The sequence below is a fragment of the Choloepus didactylus genome, chromosome 15 (assembly GCF_015220235.1).
Source record: "Choloepus didactylus isolate mChoDid1 chromosome 15, mChoDid1.pri, whole genome shotgun sequence".
NCBI classification, from domain to species: Eukaryota; Metazoa; Chordata; class Mammalia; order Pilosa; family Megalonychidae; genus Choloepus; species Choloepus didactylus.
The window spans coordinates 56,552,193-56,573,597 of record NC_051321.1 but is presented as its reverse complement, the minus strand read 5'-3'; the positions used below and the strand labels follow the sequence as shown (position 1 = coordinate 56,573,597).

At 37.3% G+C, this 21,405-nt stretch overlaps 1 protein-coding gene across 2 annotated transcripts in view; it reads left to right on the top strand.

The window, feature by feature from the left end:
* Nucleotides 1-21,405, top strand: part of SLC16A9 (solute carrier family 16 member 9) — a 60,072-nt gene that overhangs the window by 10,116 nt on the left and 28,551 nt on the right. The window contains exons 1-2 of one of the 2 annotated variants that reach the window (XM_037804386.1): nt 16,486-17,870; nt 18,132-18,366. In XM_037804386.1, the coding sequence (XP_037660314.1) occupies nt 18,171-18,366 (196 nt within the window). In that variant the 5' untranslated portion in view covers nt 16,486-17,870; nt 18,132-18,170. Of the gene's footprint in view, nt 1-16,485; nt 17,871-18,131; nt 18,367-21,405 lie in introns of those variants that run through there. The other variant, XM_037804385.1, reaches the window with a different exon arrangement.

The following is a 21,405-nucleotide window of genomic DNA, read 5'->3' as shown; positions in this document are numbered from 1 at the left end:
AAAGTACAGCCAACTGCTAGCCAGTATTTGGGTGGGTGGGCTCCGCGGTTAAATGTTTGCACTTGCTGGGGCCCCTCGGCACCCCCAGCTGCCTCTTATCTTCTTCCTTCCCTTGTCTGTGTCCTCCTCTCACTGGCCCTGGAAGATGGGCAGCTGGTCAGCAGTTGCCCTTCCATCCCATAGGGCAGTGATTAGAATCAGCTGGGAAACTTTTTCAGGCACACAAGTGTCAGGCTCCAACCCAGAGCAGTTATATCAGAATCACTGGGATGAGGCCAGGCAACAGGAGAGTTCAAGGCGCCCAGGTGATGCCAGTGCTATAGCGTTGAGAACCACTGTGGTTGGGCAATGTTTTCTCAAAGAGTGTCTGTGGCGAGCTGGCTCACAGGGTGGCTTTTTAAATACGGATTCCGGGACCCCTAATGCACTAAAAAGGTTAGGCCTTGAACCTGAAACTTGAAAGGAAACCAAATCTTAATGGCAAATGCCACTTTTGAATCATTCCAAACTGTATTTCTGACAATATCCAGATCTTGATTTAATGTTCTAAGTATGGAGACATTGCTAAAGAGATACAAAGCCTTAGAAGGCTAGATTCTAAAAGATGCATTAACTAGTTGCTCTAGAAGATGGGGGTGAATAACTAGTAACTAATCCTTAGGAAGTGGCTGTGAGATTATCAGAAATTCCTTATGGTTAGGAAAATAATGGCTAACGTTTATTAAGTTTTTTTACTAGATGCCAGGCACTGAGCTTTGCACTTTAAATTCACTATTATCCCATACTAGGGTTGAGAAAACTGAGGTTCAGAGACATTGAATAATTGGCTCAAAATCACATAAGTAGCATAGACTGCATTGGAACTCAGATATACACATAATAACAAAGTTCATGTACTTAACTGTTGCTCAATTTCTAGCATTCTGGAACTGGATACTAGAAAAAATTCCCCACTTCCTCTCTACCCCACCTTTATGGTAAAACTAAGAGGAATAAAAGGAGGCTATCGAGCAATTGAAAATATTGTTAACTTGTTCATATCGTTTTCTTATAAGTTTTTCTTCCATATTTACATAAAGCAGTCAAAGCTTACCAAGGTTTACTTCAGAAACCCTGAATTTACTTTCTGTTTTCATTGCTTTGATTCTTCTTTTATGATGTTTAGTCATTTCTGCACCTGAGGAAAAACCTTGCTCTCTTATTATTCTGTTGTTTGAGGAGTTACAATACAAATGAAATAAGCAGCCCATATCTCATGATTTTATTGCCTTAGTACAGGTCTGTTTCTTGGTTCAGGCCTGGGTGTGGATGTGGGGTGGGGTGGGGGGTGTGCGGCAGGGTGGGGAAGGAGAGCCACTGGCCTGGGGTGGGGGCTTGCATTTATGAAGGGGCTCATTCAGAAACTGATGCTATCTCCAAGTCAGGCCATATATATGGTCATTGTAACTGTGCATTTATAGCACTATTTTTTTTTCTTTTAAAAACTCAGGTTTAAATTCACCAATTTTAAGGATACAGTATGATTTTTAGCAAATGTATTTAGTCAGGTTTACATTAATTTTTAGTAACAACTTTATTGAGATCATTCACATACCATTCAATTCTCTCATTTAAAGTGAACATTCAGTAATTTTTAGAATATTCACATTGTTGTGCAACCATCACAATATATTTTAGAGCATTTTCATCTCCCCAAAAAGAAACCTTGTACCCATTAACAGTCACTACCCATTTCTCCCCATCCCCACCCCAGCCCTAGGCAACCACGAATCTACTTTCTGGTTTCTATAGATTTGTCTCTTCTGGACATTTCATATAAATAGAATCATACATTGTGGTCTTCTGTGGCTGCTTCTTAGCATGTTTTCAAGATTCATCCATGTTGTGGCATATATCAGTACTCCTTCCTTTTTATGACTGAATAATATTCCATTGTGTGGCTGCACAACACTTCATTTATCCTCTTATCACTTGATGTACATTGGGTTGTTTCCACTTTTTAGCTTATAGCACTGTTTTTCATATAAACATTTAACATATACCTTGTTTTTTTTTGTATCCCCATTTTAGCTGTTTTCTTCAATATTTAATATATCAGGAGTCTGAAACATGAAAGTGGCTTAATCCTCTCTTGACCTTTCAGGCCCTCTGATGAGGGCCACCACAATTGAATTCACAGTTGTTCCAAAACTATTGTTTAGAGTTCACCCCCTTTTATAGCTATTTCATATTATAGAAAATGCTTATAGAATTGTAGATATGGAGAGGTTAATGTTTTTTAAAAATATAAGGATGGCTAATATGATTTTATACAGCTTTGATAATTTATTTAGAAGTACAATAGGGTGGGTTCTTTTTCTGTTCCTCTAAAACAATATTTTTATATAGAATTAGTTTTATTTGACTTACAGGAGATATCATAAACTGTACTGATTATGAAATGTCAGTGTAAAGTAACAAAATAGGTCTAATGAGGATAACTCTTAAAGAACTAACATTAGAGTTAATGTAACTATGTTCACTAATATAGGAATCAACATATGGGGTAGATTCACTTGAAAGGTAATGTCTTTGACCTCGAAGGAACTTTTATTATTTTAAAGCTTTATGCTATTCCTAAATTGTTCTGGAAAAAAAAAAATCAGTTATAAGTGAGTTGGCACTTTTGCAATGAATGGTTGCAGGTATTGCACCTTTTACCCTTCAAACATTTTATTTAGAATGAAGCGTCTTGAGAAATAGGAAAGTGAAAGTGGAAATGGAATAATAGCCAAAGTAACAGGCAGACTCAAAAACCAGAAATAGGGACATTTACTTGTACATCTTAATTAACTTTCTTGTATTTGCTTCCCATTAAATACAGTTTAATTTCTATTTGAAATATAAGCTTTACTATGCATTAAAACCTACTTATTTACTTACATTGTTATTAGAATCCCCAAAGAATTATCTACATTTTTATTATAACACCCAAAGAATATTTGTTTACCTACATTTTTATGGGAATTCCCAAAGAATTACATCCCTAGTCCCAGGATCCCTTCACTCAAACTGAATGGTGGACAATAAATGATATATATTTGGGGGAGCAAAAGTCATGGTTTGGGGAAGAGCAATATCAATAGTGGAATTATATCTGACAGAGCAGACCTGCTCTTTAGTATATGAAATTTATCTATATTGGAGTCAGAAATTAAATAACTTCCCATAGTGTTTGAAGTGGGATTGTTTTAAACACCTTTATTGAGATATAATTTGCATACCATAATATTTACCCATGTAAAGGTAAAGTTAAGTGCTTTTAGTATATTCAGAATTGTGCAACCACACTACAATCTAATTTTAAATCATTTTTATCATCCCTGAAAGAAATCCTGTACCCTTTAGCAGTCATTCCACATTCACCCACCTCAAAGTGGCTGCAGCATTTTGATCGCCACTAGCAATGTATGAGGGTTCTGAATTCTCCACATTTTCACCAACACTTGTTATTGTCTATCTTTTTGGTTATAGCTACCCTAGCGGGTATAAAGTACTGTCTCACTTGCTTTGCGTTTCCCTAATGATTAATGACCTTGAGCATCATTCCATGTATATATTGGCCATTTGTGTATCTTCTTTGGAGAAGATTAGAATATGTTGCCCATTTGCAAATTGTTGTGTTTTTTTTTTTTTTTTTTTGAGATTTAAGAGTTTTTTTTTATACAGTCTAAATACAAGTCCCTTGTCAGATATGATTTGCAAGTTTTCTCTCATTCTATGGGTTGCTTTTTTTTTTTTTTTTTTTTTTATTGGGATTGTTCAGATACCATACAATTATCCAAAGATCCAAAGTGTACAATCAGTTGCCCCTGGTACCCTTATACAGCTGTGCATCCATCACCACACTTAATTTTTGTTCAATTTTTTGAAACTTTTCATTACTCCAGACAAGAAATAAAGTGAAAGATGGAAAAAAAAAGAAAAAAAAAAAGGAAAGGAAAAGAAAAGGAAACTCGAATCCTCCCATATCCCTAACCAACCTCCCTCAATTGCTGACTCGTAGTGTTGGTATAGTACATTTGTTACTATTTATGAAAGAATGTTGAAATACTACAAACTGTAGTATATAGTTTGCAATAGGTATATATTTCTTCCCTATATGTCTATGGGTTGCTTTTTCACTTTCCTAATAGTGTCCTTTTAAGCACTGAAGTTTAAAATTTTCATGAAGTCCGTTTCTTCTATTTTTTTTTCTTTTGTTGCTTGTGTTTTTGGTATCGTATCTAAGAAACCATTGCCTAATCCAGGGTTATGAAGATTTACTCCAGTGTTTTCTTCCAGGAGTTTTATAGCTTTATCTTTAACATTTAGGTCTCTGATCTATTTTGAGTTTATTTTTGTCTATTGTGTGAGATAGTGTCCAAATTCACTCTTTCACATGTGAACATCTAGTTGTCCCAGCATCATTTGAAAGTCTATTCTTTATCCAACAAATTTTCTTGGCACTCGGGTTTGAAATCAGTTGACAATAAATGTGAGTGTTTATTTCTGGCCTCTCAATCCTATTCCATTGGTCTATATCTCTATCCTTATGCCAGTCCCACAATGTTGTGATGACTGTGGCTTTGTAGTAAGTTTTGAAATCGGGAATTATGAGTCCTCTTTGTTCTTTTTCAAGGTGGTTTTGGCTCTTCTGGGTCCCTTGAATTTCCATATGAATTTTAGGATCCTCTTGTCAGTTTCTGCAAAAAGCCAGTTGGGATTTTGATAGTGATTGCATTGAATCTGTAGATAAATTTAGAAAGTATTGCCATCTTTATTCTAACTTTTTATTTGGAAATAATTTCAAACTTACAGGAGAGTTGCAAAAACAATACAAAACCCATACAGAGAACTCCAGCATACCTCCTACCCGGATACCCAGATCCACCAATTTTAACATTTTGTCACATTTGCAATGTCATTCTATCTATCTATCTATCTATCTATCTATCTATCTATCCTCTATCTGTCTATTTTCTAGACATTCGAGAATTAGGTTGTATATATCATGCTCCTTGATCACTTAATTCTTCCATGTATGTTTCCTAAGAACTACTACCTTAATGTACAGTTATCAAGTTCAACAAATTTAATATTGATACATAGCTTACAGTCTGTATTTAAATTTTTATTTGTCTCAATAATATCCTTTTGGGGCTTTTCTCCTCCATTATTAGATCTAGGCTAGAATCATGTATTGAATCTGTCATTATTTCTTTGGTCATTCTTTTTTTAAATTATGGAAACATATGATTGATTTTTGTGTAGTGATTTAGTTTACTGCCACACTGCTGAACTGGTTTATTAGCTCTAGAAGTTTTTTTGCTGGATTCTTAGGATTTTCTATATTGAGATCGTGTCATCTGCAAATAGATATAGTTTTACTTCCTTTTTCCCACCTGGATGAATTTTTTTTTTCTTGCCTAATTGCCTTGACTCCAGTACAGTGTGGAATAGAAGTGGCAAGAGTGGACACCCTTTTCTTATTCGTGATCTTAGGAGGAAAGCATTCTGCATTTCCCCATTAAGTAGGATGTCAGTTGTGGGTTTTTCATAGAAAAATAGAAAAATTCTCTCCCCTTCCTTTCCCTCCCTGAACTGAAAGCAAGTACTCAAGGAGACATTTGCAACACTGCACACCAGTAATAATGTCAGTGGTAATGACTCCCCTCTCGTTTCTGATTTTATTTACTTGCATTTTCTATCTTTTTATTTGTCAGTTTAGCTTAGGGTTCGCCAATTTTATTGAACTTCTCAAAGAACCAACTTTTGGTTTTGTTGATTCTCTCTATTGTTTTTTTTTGGTCCCAATTTCATTTATTTCTGCTCTAATCTTTCTTCCTTTCTACTTGCTTTGGGATCAGTTGGCTATTCTTTTTCTAGTTCTTCCTGGTGTGCAGTTAGGTCTTTGATTTTCACTTTTTCTTCTTTTTTAACATAGATGTTTAGAGCTATAAATTTTCTGTCATCACTGATTTCACTGCATCCCATAAATTTTTATATGTTATGTTCTTGTTTTCATTCATCTCAAGATGTTTACTGATTTATCTTGCAATTTCTTCTTTGACCCACTGATTGTTTTGTTTCACAGTGTGTTGTTTAACATCCATATATTGTGAATTTTCCCGTTCTCTGCCTGTTATTGATTTCCAGCTTCATTCCAACATGGTCTGAGCAAGTGCTCTGTATAATTTCAATCTTTTTGAATTTATTGATCCTTGTTTAGTGATCCAACATGTGGTCTATCCTGGAGAACTATCCATGAGCACTGGAGAAGAATATATATCCTGCTGTTTTAGGGTGCAATGTTCTGTATATGTCTGTTAGGTCTAGTTCACTTATCATATTATTCAAGTTCTCTTTTTCCTTAATGATCCTCTTTCTAGGTGTTCTATCTATTGATGAGAGTGGTATATTGAAGTTTGCAGCTATTATTGTAGAGACATCTATTTCTCCCTTCAGTTTTGCTGGTGTTTGCTTCATGTATTTTGGAGCACTGTGGTTAGGTGCATAAATATTTGATTGCTATTTCTTCTTGGTGGATTGCCCCTTTTATTAATATATAGTGCCCTTGTTTGTTTCTTTAAAAATTTTTGCATTTAAAGTCTTTTTTGGTTACTGTTTGCATGGAGTATCTTTTTCCAGCCTTTTACTTTCAACCTATTTGTGTCTTTGGGTCTCAGGTGAGTCTCTTATAGACAGCCTGTAGTTGGAACATACTTTTTAATCCATTCTGCCAATGTCTTTTGATTGGGGAGTTCAATGCATTAATATTCAGTATTATTGTAGGGGAGTATTACTTCTACCATTTTATCCTTTGGTTTTTATATGTCACATCTTATCTTTGTCTCTCTGTTTACCTTTCAGTTTCCATACTGATAATTTTCATTTCTACAGTGGACTCCAAGCCTCTCTCCTATCTTTTCCTTTCAGTCTGCAGAACTTCCTTTAGTATTTCTTGTAGGGCAATTCTCTTGTTGATGAACTATCTCAGTTTCTGTTTATCTCTGAACATTTTTAACTCTCTCTTATTTTTGAAAGACAGCTTTGCCAGATAAAGAATTTTGTGCAGCAGATTTTCTCTATCAGTGCCTTAAATACATCATACCACTGTCTTCTCACCTCCATGGCTCCTGATGAGAAATCAGCACTTAGTCTTATTGAGGATCCCTAGAACGTGACAAATTGCTTTCTCTTGCTGCTTTCAGGATTTTCTCTTGATCTTTGGCATTTGACATTCTGATTAGAATGTGTCTCAGAATAGGTCTATTAGTATGTTGCACTTCTTGGACACATACATTTATGTCTTTCATAAGAGTTGGGAAATTTGGGGCCATTGTTTCCTCGATTATTTTTTCTGCCCCCTTCCCCTTCTCTTCTCCTTCTGGGACACCCATGACACATGTTTGTGCACTCCATACTATAATTAAAATCCCTGAGAACCTGCTCAATTTTTTTCCTTCTTTTCTCTGTTTTTATGTCTGTAAGATTTTGATTGTCCTGTCTTCTAGTTCACTGATTCTTTCTTCTGCCTGTTCAAATCTGCTGTGATACGCCGCTAGTGAATTTTTAATCACTTATTTTGTGCCTTTCATTCCCGTAATTTCTGTTAGGTTTCTTTCTATACTTTCAAATTCTTCTTTATGCTCACCCAATGTCTTCTTAATATTCTCTGTCTCTTTACTCATATTTTCCTTCATCTCCTTGAATTGATTTAGAACATTTGTTTGAACGTCTTTGATTAGTTTTTCCAAGTTCTGTGATTCCTTCAAAGTATAATTTGTTCCTTTGACTGGGCCATATCTTCCTGCTTGTAATTTTTTGCTGTTATCTAGGCATCTGATTATCTTGATGAGCTTACTCTGAGGGTCAGTTTCTCTTGCCTAGGGTTTTATTGTTGATTGGCTTTGAGTTTATGCCTTTCTTTGTCAGGTAGTTCAACTTATTCTAGAGCTTTTGAATTGCCTGTGTTTAACTGATCAGATTTTTTCAGCTCTTCTTCATCTGATTCTTGTCCTGGATATGTGGTACAGTTTTTAAGATTGCATGATTTGTGCAATTGTTTCAACCCCAGAGAAAGCTTTCTTTTCTCTTCCTTCTCAGGAATCTTGATCTATTCTGTTTTTGTTTAGCTTCTGTAATTTCTATTACACTCCTTTTTTTGCCTCTAGTTGCTTATGCCTGGCAGGCAAATTCTGGGAGGAGGGTCATCCTGGAGAGTAATTTCTCAAGTCAGTATTTCCCACCCAGAACAGGGCCAGGGACTCATTAAAGTGGTGCATACCAGCTCCTAAGAGCCCTGGGGAGAGGGTCAGGAAAGATGCCAAAAGTCTTTTTGATGAATCCCTGATCCTGTACTTTCCTGGCTTGCACAGCAGATGATGCCTTCAGCAAACTGTTCCCCACAGCCCTAGGAAAGCACTGTGTCTTTACACATGTACTGCCTCTGCCCTGATAGAGGTGAGATTGAAGCAATGGCCATGGCATTTCTGTCTGGGATGTGCTGAAATGGCAGCCCGGTGCCAGGATCCAGCAATCCAAATTTGCCAATCAAAAGCCGTGATTAGTGCTTGGCCATGCCCTCCTGCCCACCCTGTTCTTGGGGAAGGGAACTTCCCCATCCCTTTCCATCTGCAGCAGCCAGCCAGGGACTGGACCCCGAGGTGGCCTGCTTTGAGAGTGGAGGATGGGCAGCCTCTGCAGAGAGGGCTACACACAGTTCTTTACTGAAGTTTCTCAGCCTCTTCCTCCTGCTCTTCCCTGGATGCTGTACAGTGCTCTCCTGACCTCTAGAGCCCCAGAACAGTTGTTTCAGACTGTTCCTGGCTGTCCACTGGCTGCTTTGGAGAAGTGAGTCCTGGAGTTCCCTACTCTGCCATCCTCCCTGGAAATTCCTCCCAGATTATCAACTTCCATAATTTCTGTAGTTTGTATCTTTCCTAGGAATTTGCCCATTTCATCTAATTTATCTAATCTATTGTCATACACTATTTTATAGCATTCCCTTATAATCCTTTTTTATTATTGTAAGGCCAGTAGTGATGTCCCCATTTGAAGTGTTAATATGTATTGAGGTGTGCACCCTGACCACCTCTCTATCTGGCATGCCGTTGGTGCAACTGAGGACAACTTTAACAAGCATAGAAATGAAGACATTATGTATGTAGATTTTAAATGGCTTTTCCACAAAACGTTTGTTGCATAGTTACTGAGCCTTTGTCTATCGTAATCACACACACCCACAAATCACACAGTAAGTGATTCTATTTCTTATATATGGTGATCATGGCTTATAGTCTTCCATATTATAAGAGTCATACATATAACTGAAGGAAGGTCATGGAACCTAGGATGATAGAGATTTCTTTTTTTAACATGCCTCACAGATGACTAATTCAAGACAATCTCAACCTGAAGTCAACTATTTTTCCCAGGATGTAATTACATGACCTTACACTCTTTGAATGAAATCGTCTCTTTGTTTTGACCAGGTGTTTTGGTAGCAATTGAAATTCAAATAAAAATTTGATTTTTTTTTTTACCTTCTTCCATATTTTGTGGGAAAAATTCATCTGTGAATCTTTAGTGAGCTATTTATTGATAAAGTTTAAGAGAGGTTATTAGAGAATGATTTTGGCAGGTTGGAGTATGAAAGCAAGAGGGAACTATCAACTGAAAATAAGATTAAGTAGTTGTAAATCTCTCTATATTTGGCAAAAAATAGTATAGGATGTATGTATATATTTCAGGGACAGAAAGTTTCTATGTCAAGCATGCTGAGTAAATCAAATGTCCATAAAATGTCAAATATAAAATTCTGACATTTCATATGTGGGAGAATTGAAATTTTCAGCCAGTGTAAAAAGTTTAGGAAACAACAGGATTGGTATTATTCAAACCAGAACTAAATGCAGGTTAAGGCATTGTAGCTTAAAACTTTACCATGAATGAAGTGTAGACTTACATCAATAGTCTTTTTTCTTTTTTCTGAAGGAAATGTTTTGGAACTCTTAGCTCTCCTTTCTCTTTAACAAAACAAATTCTAGCTTTAGGAGATATGCTATCTTTTTTACTAATGATATCTAATTTTGATGAACAGTGGTTTCTTATGGTTAGTTTTATTTCATGATCTCTCTCTCCAAGGGAGGTTTACAATATGTGGAATATGTTTAATTACCAAATTAAGATATCTATTTAAATTTTAAGTTAAAGTTAATTTTATAATATCCCTTCAGATCCTGTGGTGTGGCAAAACTGCCCCTAAATTACAGTGCTTCTCAAATGGTCTCTCAAAATTGTTTCTAATTTTTTTAAAAGGTGTCTGCTTATGCAGGGCTCTGGTTTATAAATACTCTGGTTACTAGAGAGTCCAAATTCTCAAAGAATTTACAAGAATATACTAAGATGCATGTATTTCCTAGAAGCATATTTTCATTCATTTATATGAGTAAGAGCTCAAACCTTTGAATATACCCATGGAACACTAGTCCAAATAACACCTTCTGGTACTCATAGATCTTGTTATTTTTTAGGGAAAAACTCTAACACTTAGATAATATAAACTGGTTACTTATGCTGAGATTTATTATGTCAAGTTTAAAAAGAAAAAAAAAATCCCGTCTTTGGGGTATAAACACAGACTTCTTTGGACACATTCTTTTACTTAAATTTCAACTGAGAACCATCTTTCTAATCTTGTTTTTCTCTTTGAGTCCTGTAGGACTGTCGTCTTCACTTTCGACCAAACCTAACTCCATTATGCTTTCCCAAATCTCTCCATTGTCCTTTAGAACCAATGCAATTCATGAGGCTTTCCACTGCTCCCATCTTGATAGTTTTCATTTCTCCCAACTCCTAGGCATTTACATTCCATCCACCTCTTTGGCATACAATCATACTCTCTTGTGTACGTATCATCTCCGTAGACACATATCTTCCTAACTGGGTTATATCGTCCTAGAGGGTAAAAACCATACTGTGATTATGAAGTTCAAGTTCAACTTGACTAAGTTATGGTGTCCAGTTGTTTGATTAAGCAAGCACTGGCCCTGTTATCACTGTGAGGATATTTCATGGATTAAAATCATTAGTCAGTTGATTGTGTCTATGGCTGATTACATCTTCAATCAACAAAGTAGATTGCCTTCAGAAATGAGAGAAGTCTCAATCAATCAGTTGAAGGCCTTAAAGGAAGAACTGATGATTTTAGTGGTCAGAAAGAAGAATTTCTGTCTCTACTTCAGCCAGACAGCTTCTCCTGGGCAATTTATCAAAACCTTCACTGGGGTTTCCAACTTGTGGATGCCCCTACAGAATTAGGACTTGCCAATCTCCATGGTCACATGAGCCAATTCCTATAATCTCATAATATTGACATATGTATCCTGCTGGTTCTGTTTCCTGGAGAATACTGACTAATACACATACCTTATTTCTATTTCTTATGATTTCTCTTGGTTAGTGCAATGAAATTTAAATTTTAAGTGATCAAAACATTTTTTGGATGAAGACAACTTTTGTCATGCCTCATTTCTGTATATTTTAGGACAGAAGTGTTTAGTGGAAATCCCAGTTAATTTAGAGTTCTGGTTTGAAAGGATGCCAGCCAGATCAGAGTGTTTATCAAATTGGATCATAAGAAATGAAGAAGAGGAGTGTGCTGGTTTGAATGTATTATGTCCCCCAAAATGCCATGTTCTTTGATGCAATCTTGTGGGGCAGACATATTAGTGTTGATTAGATTGGAATCCTTTGAGTGTTCATGGAGATGTGACTCAATCAACTGTGAGTGAAATGTTTGATTGGATAATTTTCTATGGAGGTGTTACCCTGCTCATTCAGGGTGGGTGTTGATTAGATCACTGGAGTTGTATAAAGGAGTTCACAGACAAGAGGACCTCAGAGCAGCTAAGAGTGATATTTTGGAGAGCAACTGAGAGGCATTTTGGAGACAGCCATTGAAAGCAGACTTATGCTAGCTCAGAGTTTGCTCCAGAGAAGCTAAGAGAGTTCAGAATGCCCCAAGAACAACATTTTGAAGAACACACAGGAACTGAGAGAGGAGCTGGAACATAACCCATTGTGCTGACTTGTATATATTATGTCCCCCAGAAAAAGCCATGTTGTTTGATGCAATCTTGTGGGGACAGACGTATTGGTGGGGATTAAGTTGGAAAGTTTGGATTGGGTTGTTTCTGGAGATGTGCCCCACCCAACTGTAGGTGATAATTCTGGTTGGATAATTTCCATGGAGGTTTTGCCCCACCCGTTGAGGGTGGGTCTAAATTAAATCACTGGAGCCATATAAATGAGCTGACAAACAGAAGGAACTCAGTGCAGCTAAGAGTGACATTTTGAAGAGGAGCTACAGCCAAGAGGGACACTTTGAAGAATGCACAGAAGCTGAGAGAGTAGCTGCAGATGGGAGACAGTTGGAAGACAGCCGTTGAAAGCAGACTTTTGCTTCAGAGAAGCTAAGAGAGGACAAATGCCTCCAAGAGCAACTGAGAGTGACATTTTTGAGGAACTGCAGCCTAGAGAGGAACATCCTGGGAGAAAGCAGTTTTGAACCCAGAACTTTGGAGCAGACACCAGCCACGTGCTTTCCCAGCTAACAGAGGTTTTCCGGACACCATTGGTCATCCTCCAGTGAAGGTACCTGATTGCTGATGTGTTACCTTGGACACTGTATGGCCTTAAGACTATAACTGTGTAACCAAAAAACCCCCCATTATAAAGCCTATCCATCTCTGGTGTTTTGCATTCCGGCAGCATTCGCAACTAAAACACCCAGGATCAGCAGATGCCAGCCTCATGCCTTTCCAGCTAAGAGGTTTCCTGGACACCATTGGCCATCCTCCAGTGAAGGTACTCAATTATTGATGCCTTACCTTGGACACTTTATGGACTTAAGACTGTAACTTTGTAACCAAATAAACCCCCTTTATAAAAGCCAATCTGTTTCTGGTGTTTTTGCAAAACAGCAGCATTAGCAAACCGGAACAAAGAGATATGAAGAAATTTTCAGAAAAAGTATGGCATGTCTGTGTTACCTATATTTTGTGGTCATAGACTATATGCTTAAGCTTACCTTTGGTCCAAAGGGGACCAAGGGGTATATGGATGGATAAAATAAAAAACTTGAAATTATGACATACTCAAAATAGGTCTTAGTTAGGTTTATTCTGTCGCAAATAAAAGAAACAGATACCAGCTAATTTCACACACATTGGATAGAGGTATTGAGTTAGCTCATAGAATAAAAAGGAACACTGGAGAACCCAGGCTTGGGTATCTTCTAGAGATCAAGGTAGCAGGAACTGCGAGAGGGTCTCTTCAGGGTCAACTCCAAATAATTTTCTTACTGTATTTCACTCAAGATTCAGAATCCCGGGAGATATGTTCTTCTGGCCTCAAGTGGATCAGGAACCATTCCACAGGTCAAAGTCACCAACCCTCTACCCATAGGGGAGACCTAAGGCCCCCAAAGGAAATTGGGCACCATTATGAAAAGTGAGGAACAAAGTCTGGCCTAAGAAATCACCTCACAGAATATCTTTATTTAAAGAAGTAACAGGTGAGAGGCATCTAAGGAACATCCTGACAGAAAACAATAAATCACTAAATGATGTTTTTCACCCCGTTCTAAAGGAACTACATACATCTTCAACGTGACAGTGACAGATTGGAATCCGTAAGCCAACTCTTTATAAAAACTTGTCTTTCTAGTCAGAGTTGATATAGATGAGAGCTTTGTATTTCAAAGGTTTGCTCAGTCCAAACGTTTACTTTGAGAGGTGCTTCCCTGGCTCCGGTCCTACATGTTGAAATGTCAACCAAGGTAAGAAAAGGCCAAGCAAGGCAAGGATGTTTGGAAGAGAAAGACATTTCTGTCTACTTACGGTTTAAAAACATCAGGAGAGATACTGATTACAGACATGCGGTGAATTCTGTGCCCGATGTGCTCAGTGACCAATTCCTGAGACACTGGGGTTTCAAAGAGAGAAAGTCTATCACTAGGTGCGAAGCAGGAGACCAGATGGCCTAACCACCCAAAGATCTGTCCCCTGAGTTTAGGGGTTCAAGGTTTTTATGATTCTAACAAAAGGAGATGAAGTCATTACAATTTCAGATGGCAAATGTAACCTGAAAGGAGGAGAGACAGTTATCATTTCAGTAGTAAAGTAGAAGCTGAAAAATTTACAAATGTAAAGGAGTGAAACTGGGGCTGGAATCAGTTAATGGCTTACTTCCTTAGCATTGGAGCATTTGCCCTTACAAATTTCTAAAGTAAAAAAACAAAACAAAACAAAAAACTGACAAAGGCACAAGATAAGGGCTTTTACAATCATTCTCAGGGATCAGGACAACTGGATCACTAGATAGAGATTTCAGGTATTTCATCTCTGTCTACCTCAATATTACCAGAAAGACAAAAGGAATATTCATATAATGATTCAGGAGTCATAATCATTCTTTAACTCCAACTCCTTGGTTACAATTCCACCCTTCCCTCCAAAACAAACTGGTTTTATTCATGATTCTGGTACACTTCCCTGTATACTTTCCCTGAAGCCTATAATTTAAGGATTTAAATGAAGGGCAATCTCGTATGAATTTGTCTTTATATAACCTTTTAGTCTCATTAGATGTTTGATTATTTCTATAATAAATTATCTAGTTTGGGGAATTAAGACTTTATTTTCTTTAAAGGAGATTCTGAACAAGAATTGCAAAATACTAAAATTGTCATTAGAAGGACCAGAATTATATTGTTTACTTTAAAATGGAGTAGGTCATAGAATAAATTTCTGATAGAGGGACAGTTCTAATTACTTCAGTGGATTTCAATATTTGGAAGTTTGAAATATTTTGTCTGTTAACAGAATCATGTGGTTTGAGAGCCTGGATTGTAGACTCTAGTTACATCTTTCAGTTTTTGGTTATTAAATATTTAAAGTTCATTTGTACAAAGGCCTGTGCAAGTGGTGACATGAGTTCTGCTTAGTGCTCGGAATGCTAAAGTGAAGAAATTCAATGAAGCCCAAGTAAATGATCAGTGTCTTTAGGGCTCTTAAGGTAGCTAAATGTATAGTCATCTGATTAGTCACATGTCATGAATGGATAGATGATATTCCTAGTGCTTTATTATCTGATGAAACCACAGCCAAGGGAATGGGCTTGGCAAAATCTCTGGGCAAAGAAGAGCTGATGAACTAACTGTAAGCCTGACATAGAGAAGAGATGCGGAGATGGAGATTAAGTGGGAGGCCCTGTTTAGGGCAGACAGGTTGGGCCTTAGGCCCCCAAATCCATTGCCATGTGAGCTGTTTCAGAATTTAGAAAAAGAAGAAAAGACTTCAAATTCTCTTTATAAAGATATTTTGATACCAAAACCTTACAAAAATTGCAAACACAAGAAATTAGACAAATCTCACTTATGTACTCAAAATCCTAAAATAAATAAATAAACAAATAAAAATAGACTAACATAATCAAAATAATACATCAACCAAGGAGAAGTTAATGGAATAATTCAAGGATGGCTCGATAGAAGAAAACAGATTTTTTTCATATTAAAACTTGTAAAGAGACAAATCATCTCCATACACACTGAAATTGCATTTGATAAAATATAACAATTCTTTATAACATTCAAAACTTGAAAAATATGGATGTTTTCTTAACTTTGTAAAATAAAATCTAAGTCCCAGAGATAGCATCATGGCATTTGGAGGCATTCCCACTAAAGTGAGGAACTAGACAAAGAACTATGCTCTTATTTAACATTCTGGATACACTTTTCAATGCAAAGACAAAAGAAGGAAATTACAAACTATTCATATTTGAAATAAGGAAGTAAAATTTTCACTGTGTCAAGATGGTTGTTTAACTGTTTTTTACAGCATATACTAAGAGAATAATCTGAAAATCTGCAAATAAGATAATTTAGTAAGGCAGTGGGATACAAAATTAACACATAGATATCAATAGCTTTTACAAATACAAATGGAAGATAAATCTTAAAATGTCCCCAATTACAATATTAACAGAAAGAATAAATACCTAAAGATAAGATAGGCAAAAAATGTTGAGCAAAACTTTTTAAAACTTCAGCAAATGGGAAGGCATGCCATATTCTTAGAAAGACTCAGCATCATAAAAGGGTCAATTCTCCTGAAGTTAACTTATAAATCTAAGTCCATCCCAGTGAAAACACCCTCAGATTTTTTTTAGAACCAGATAGACTTATTCTGAAGTTTGTAGAAAAAGGTAAACAAGATTAGATGGGAAAATACTGAAAAAGGAATATAATGATGGAGAAAGGGGGAAGAAACGTTGCCATCCCAGAGATTAAAATATTCTGAAAAAGCTTTTAAAAAAATATTTAGTAATTAAACTAATATGGTAATGGTGTGTGAGAGACAGAAAGACAATGGAACAAAATAGAAAATCTAGAAATATAGTCAAAATACTCAAAAATTAGGAATTACAAATGACTTTAAAAATTGTAATAACATATACACAACACATTTCCTCATTTTAACCATTAATAAGTGTACAATTCAGTGGTAGCAAACGGCTTTTAACCTATGAAATGATGCTCAAGATCATTCATACTGTGAGAGATGCAAGTTAAAACTACAGTGAACTACCACTTTAAAGCCAACAAATTGGCTAAACTGCAAAAGTTTCACAACACAAAATTGCTGGGAGTAATACATATTGGTTCAATCTCTTTGATGCCAATTTGGTGATACATACCACAGTTACAAGTGTACATACCCTTTGACTCAGCAATTTCACTTTCAGGTTTCACCTAACAGATAAGCCTATGCTAGAATACAGGGCAGTAAAACAGAACAAGGAAAGTTGCTATGCACTGGTATGGAAATTCTTCAAGATTGATTTCTAAGTGAAAAAACAAGGCACATACCACTGTGTATAATATACTACTTTTTGTTTTGAAAAAAAAAAAAAAAAAGGAAATTTGTATTTGAGTTAGCTTGTGTTCGTGTAAGGAAACTTTGGAAGGATATAATGAAACATTGGTAACCTGTGGAGGAGGTAGCATTTGGGTGGGAGACAGGTAGATGGGGGACTCTATACCTTTTGCCTCTTTCATTTTTTGAACATTGCATGTTTTGCCTATTCAATAAATGAGTAAACAAAGCACACAGCCATATGATGAGATACTATGTACTTGTTAAAGAAAGAAAGACTAAGAACGCCCTCAATATGTTGATATGGAAAGATACCCAAGGATATGAAGTGAATAAAGGAAAGTGCACAACAGAATGTACAATATGCAACATTTTGTTGAACAAGTGGGAAATCTAGGAATATTTGTTTTTGCTTGTATATGCATCAAGAAATCCTGAGAGGGTACTCAAGAGGCTGGATGTTGTGATGTGTGGCTGATTTCCCTCCAGACCCCCATTAAGAATGAAAGATTCCTTGTCAGCTGCTGGGAGAGCTGGGGTAGATTGATTTCAGCGGATATTCCCTATGGGGATAGACCGCCCCCTCACCCAAGGTCCTTGCCCCTTCCTGGGGTGGCTTGTATCCAGTGACTGATCAGTGTGGGGTGTGAAGGGCCAGCCCCTCTCACCCAACTCAGGATCACCCTGCAGGGTCACCCCAGCTAAGACGGCCTCACAGCGTAACTTCTCCCTCTGCCCAATCCTGCTTCTGTTTGTTCTCCACAGGGATTGATCCCAAGAGCAAGCCCAAGAAACCTCCCATTTCACCTCCTACTTCCCAAGAGTTGGCTTCCTGGGGAACCCAACATGGGACAAGAAACTGAAAACAGTGGTTTCCTGTGATTGAGTGGAGCTGGGAATCTGGTGGGTGGGAATAAAGTTTGGAAGGAGATTTTTCACTGTATGCCTTTTATAATTAAAAAAAATTCTTTGAACCACATACATGTGTTATTAAAAAAAATAAAATTTAAAAGTTAATTTGTGTCAGTTATAATTTATGCTTTTTCAAGAATGTTTTTAGGGAACTTTTTTTTTTTTTAATTTAGAAGGAGATATTTTTAATCCAAAATTCTGTGTCTTTCAGCACCCTAAATCCGCCTTTCTTTTCTGTTTGTTTTTGTTTAGGACCTACAGATAAAAACACCTCCTTGACCTCGTCTTACAATGGAATTTAAAAAGTCACCTGATGGTGGATGGGGCTGGGTGATTGTGCTTGTCTCCTTCTTTACTCAGTTTTTGTGTTATGGATCCCCATTAGCCGTTGGAGTCTTGTACATAGAATGGTTGGATGCTTTTGGTGAAGGGAAAGGAAAAACAGCCTGGGTTGGATCCCTCGCAAGTGGAGTTGGCTTGCTTGCAAGTAAGTGGATAAACTTATGCCTTCCTCACTCAATCATTTGATTACATTTGCTGCACCCTTAACTCTGTACAAGGAATATGAGGCTTTTTTTTTTTTAAGTATAAAACATATTTTCCTGCCTTCAGTGAGATTACAGTACCACTTTTTCACTATAATAAATCTGGGTGGAAATTGAGGAATTCCGTAAGATATTCTGTAATTCATTCTTTTGTTTCTTTATTCATTTATTTGCTGCTGTGTGCCAGGCTGTGTGTTAGATGCTGGGAAAGAAAAGAATGAACAGCAAGCACATGGTTCTGCTCCTTAGGGATTCACAATTTAGGGGGAGACACACATAGCCACGAGGAAGGAGGATACGGGGAGATGAGGGCAGGGATCCAGGAATGTCTGTTTGATGGTGGCACAGGGGCAAACAATGCTCAGGAGTCCTGCAAGCATTTCCTACAGGGCTTGAGACTGCTTCTCTCTGGTTCAGATACACCATTGTCAACTTGTACATCCTGTTTTCGTGATAACCCCACAGGGAAATTGGACATAACAAAGGGTGGTTCTGTCTGCACATTGACAATGCTATTAAGGGTTGTAATGTAGTGTCTTCTGTAGGATAGATGTGATATAGTTTGTGTGACCGTTATATGGTATCTCCTAAAGTAAGACTCTTGAGAAACAGTTACATAGGATGTGATAGTGATTCCTATCTGTAGAGACGTTACAGGGTTTTCTTTTCCTTTTTGTGATTAAAATCATATGCTACTGAAGGCATGATTTCAACTTTGCAGTAATACTTAGTGATCCTTAGCCCAACTTACTTTGAACTATTTAGCACAAAATTGCTAAGACCCTGACCTAGAGGGGGTCAGAAGCCCTGGGATCTCTTCCTGTATGCTAGGAACTTACCATGATTTGTAGAGCAAATCACGATCTCCATGCTTATGGGGAAATAAGGATATTGAATGTGATGGTTTCTAGGTATATTTCAATTCTAAAATAATTTCATGAAAGACATGATTAAGACAAAACACATTACACGTTCCTTCTTTTCAATATGTTGTCTTTTCTGGGTACTTATAGGGGACTTCTAAAACAAAGAAGTGGTTGCCTCCAGTTGATGTATTAGGTTATTTAATTTAATTTAATTAAAAACAAGACTTGAAAAACAATGCTGAATCATCTGGCTATGTCAGATAAGATAACTAAACATAATTAAGCAAATAAAAATAATAATAATACTGTCATTATGGTTCAAGAGAAACAGGAAAAGTTTGCCCAAGATTTGTTTGGAAGAATTTTTCAAGACATAGATTGTTTGAAAAGTCAGTGTACTGGTTTGTGTATATATGTTATCCCCCAGAAAAAGCCATATTCTTTAAGGCAATCATGTGGGGGCAGACATATTAGTGTTGATTAAGTTGGAACCTTGGGGTTAGGTGTTTCCATGGAGATATGACCTACCCAACTGTAGGTGATAACTCTGATTGGAAAATTTCCATGGAGGTGTGGCCCCACCCATTCAGCATGGGCCTTGATTAGTTCACTGGAGCCCTATAAAAACTCAGACAGAAGGAGCTCACTGCTAGCTGCAGCTGAGACAGACATTTTGAAGACGGCCATTGGAAGCTGACACTGACATTTTGGAGAACTCCATTTTGAAATGCAGCCTGGGAGCAAGCAGATGCTAGCCATGTGCCTTCCCAGTTAACAGAGGTTTTCCAGACACCAGTAGTCTTTCTCCAGTAAAGGTACCTTTTGTTGATGCCTTACCTTGGACACTTTATGGCCTTCAGACTGTAACTTTGTAACCAAATAAACCCACTTTATAAAAACCAGTCCATTTCTGGTGTTTTGCAAAAGGGCAGCATTAGCAAACGGAGACGGTCAGTCAGGTACAAGTGGATGACAATTGATACATGAACAAAGGGTATGAAAGTATGGATTTCTAGAAAATGACCTGGTATGGAGAAAAGAGAATTTAATGCATCCTAATCACCATTTCTATGAGTAAATACTAAGGTGAACAGAAATATAATTACCTTGGTTTCCAGCAAGGGTCAAAGAATAATTGAAATCTCATTAACACATATTTGGAGAGGAAAGCTTCTTTTCACAAGGTCTGTCCAGTGGGAGTTGAGGGTGGAGGGAAGCTGGGATTTAGGGTGGGGTACTGGTGGTCAGAGCTGAGTCAGATTCCATCTTTGAAAACTGTGCTGCAGCTCTACATTCCTCAAGTTCCTAGGAGGATGATCACTTTGTCTCACGGCTCAAATGGACCAGGGGCTAACAGCCCCCTTCACTTGTAGGCAGGACAAGCTATGTGATTTGTGGGCCTGTTCCGGTTTGCTAATGCTGCTGGAATGCAAAATACCAGAAATGGATTGTCTTTTATAAAGGAGGTTTATCTGGTTACAAAGTTTCAGTCTTAAAAGTGTCCAAGGTAAGGCATCAACAATGGGGTACCTTTAGTAGGAAGGCCAATAGCATCCAGAAAACCTCTGTTAGCTGGGAAGGCACATGGCTGGCATCTGCTGATCCCAGATTGTGTTCCAGTTTCTCTCTCAGCTCCTGTGCATTCTTCAAAATGTTGCTCTTGGGGCATTTTGTCCTCTCTTAGCTTCTCCGGAGCAAAAATCTGCTTTTAACAGCCATCTCCAAAATGTCTCTCTGAGTTGTAGCACTGAGTTCCTTCTGTTTGTCAGCTCTTTTATATGACTCCAGTGATTTAATTAAGACCCACCCTGAATGGGTGGGGTAACACCTCCATAGAAATTATCCAATCAAAGGTTTTGTCCATAGTTGATTGAGCCACATCTCAATGGAAACACTCAATCCAAAGATTCCAACCTAATCACCCCTAATACATCTGCCCCCACAAGATTGCATTAAAGAACATGACGTTTTGGGGGATATAATACATCCAAACTGGCACAGGGCCCAAGTGCAAGATTGAAAAGTAGTTAAGAATTTCAAGACAGCAATAGCAGAGCATTCAACCAGGTATGGGGCCATTCAAAGTACGGGGCCACATGTCACAAACTCATGAAA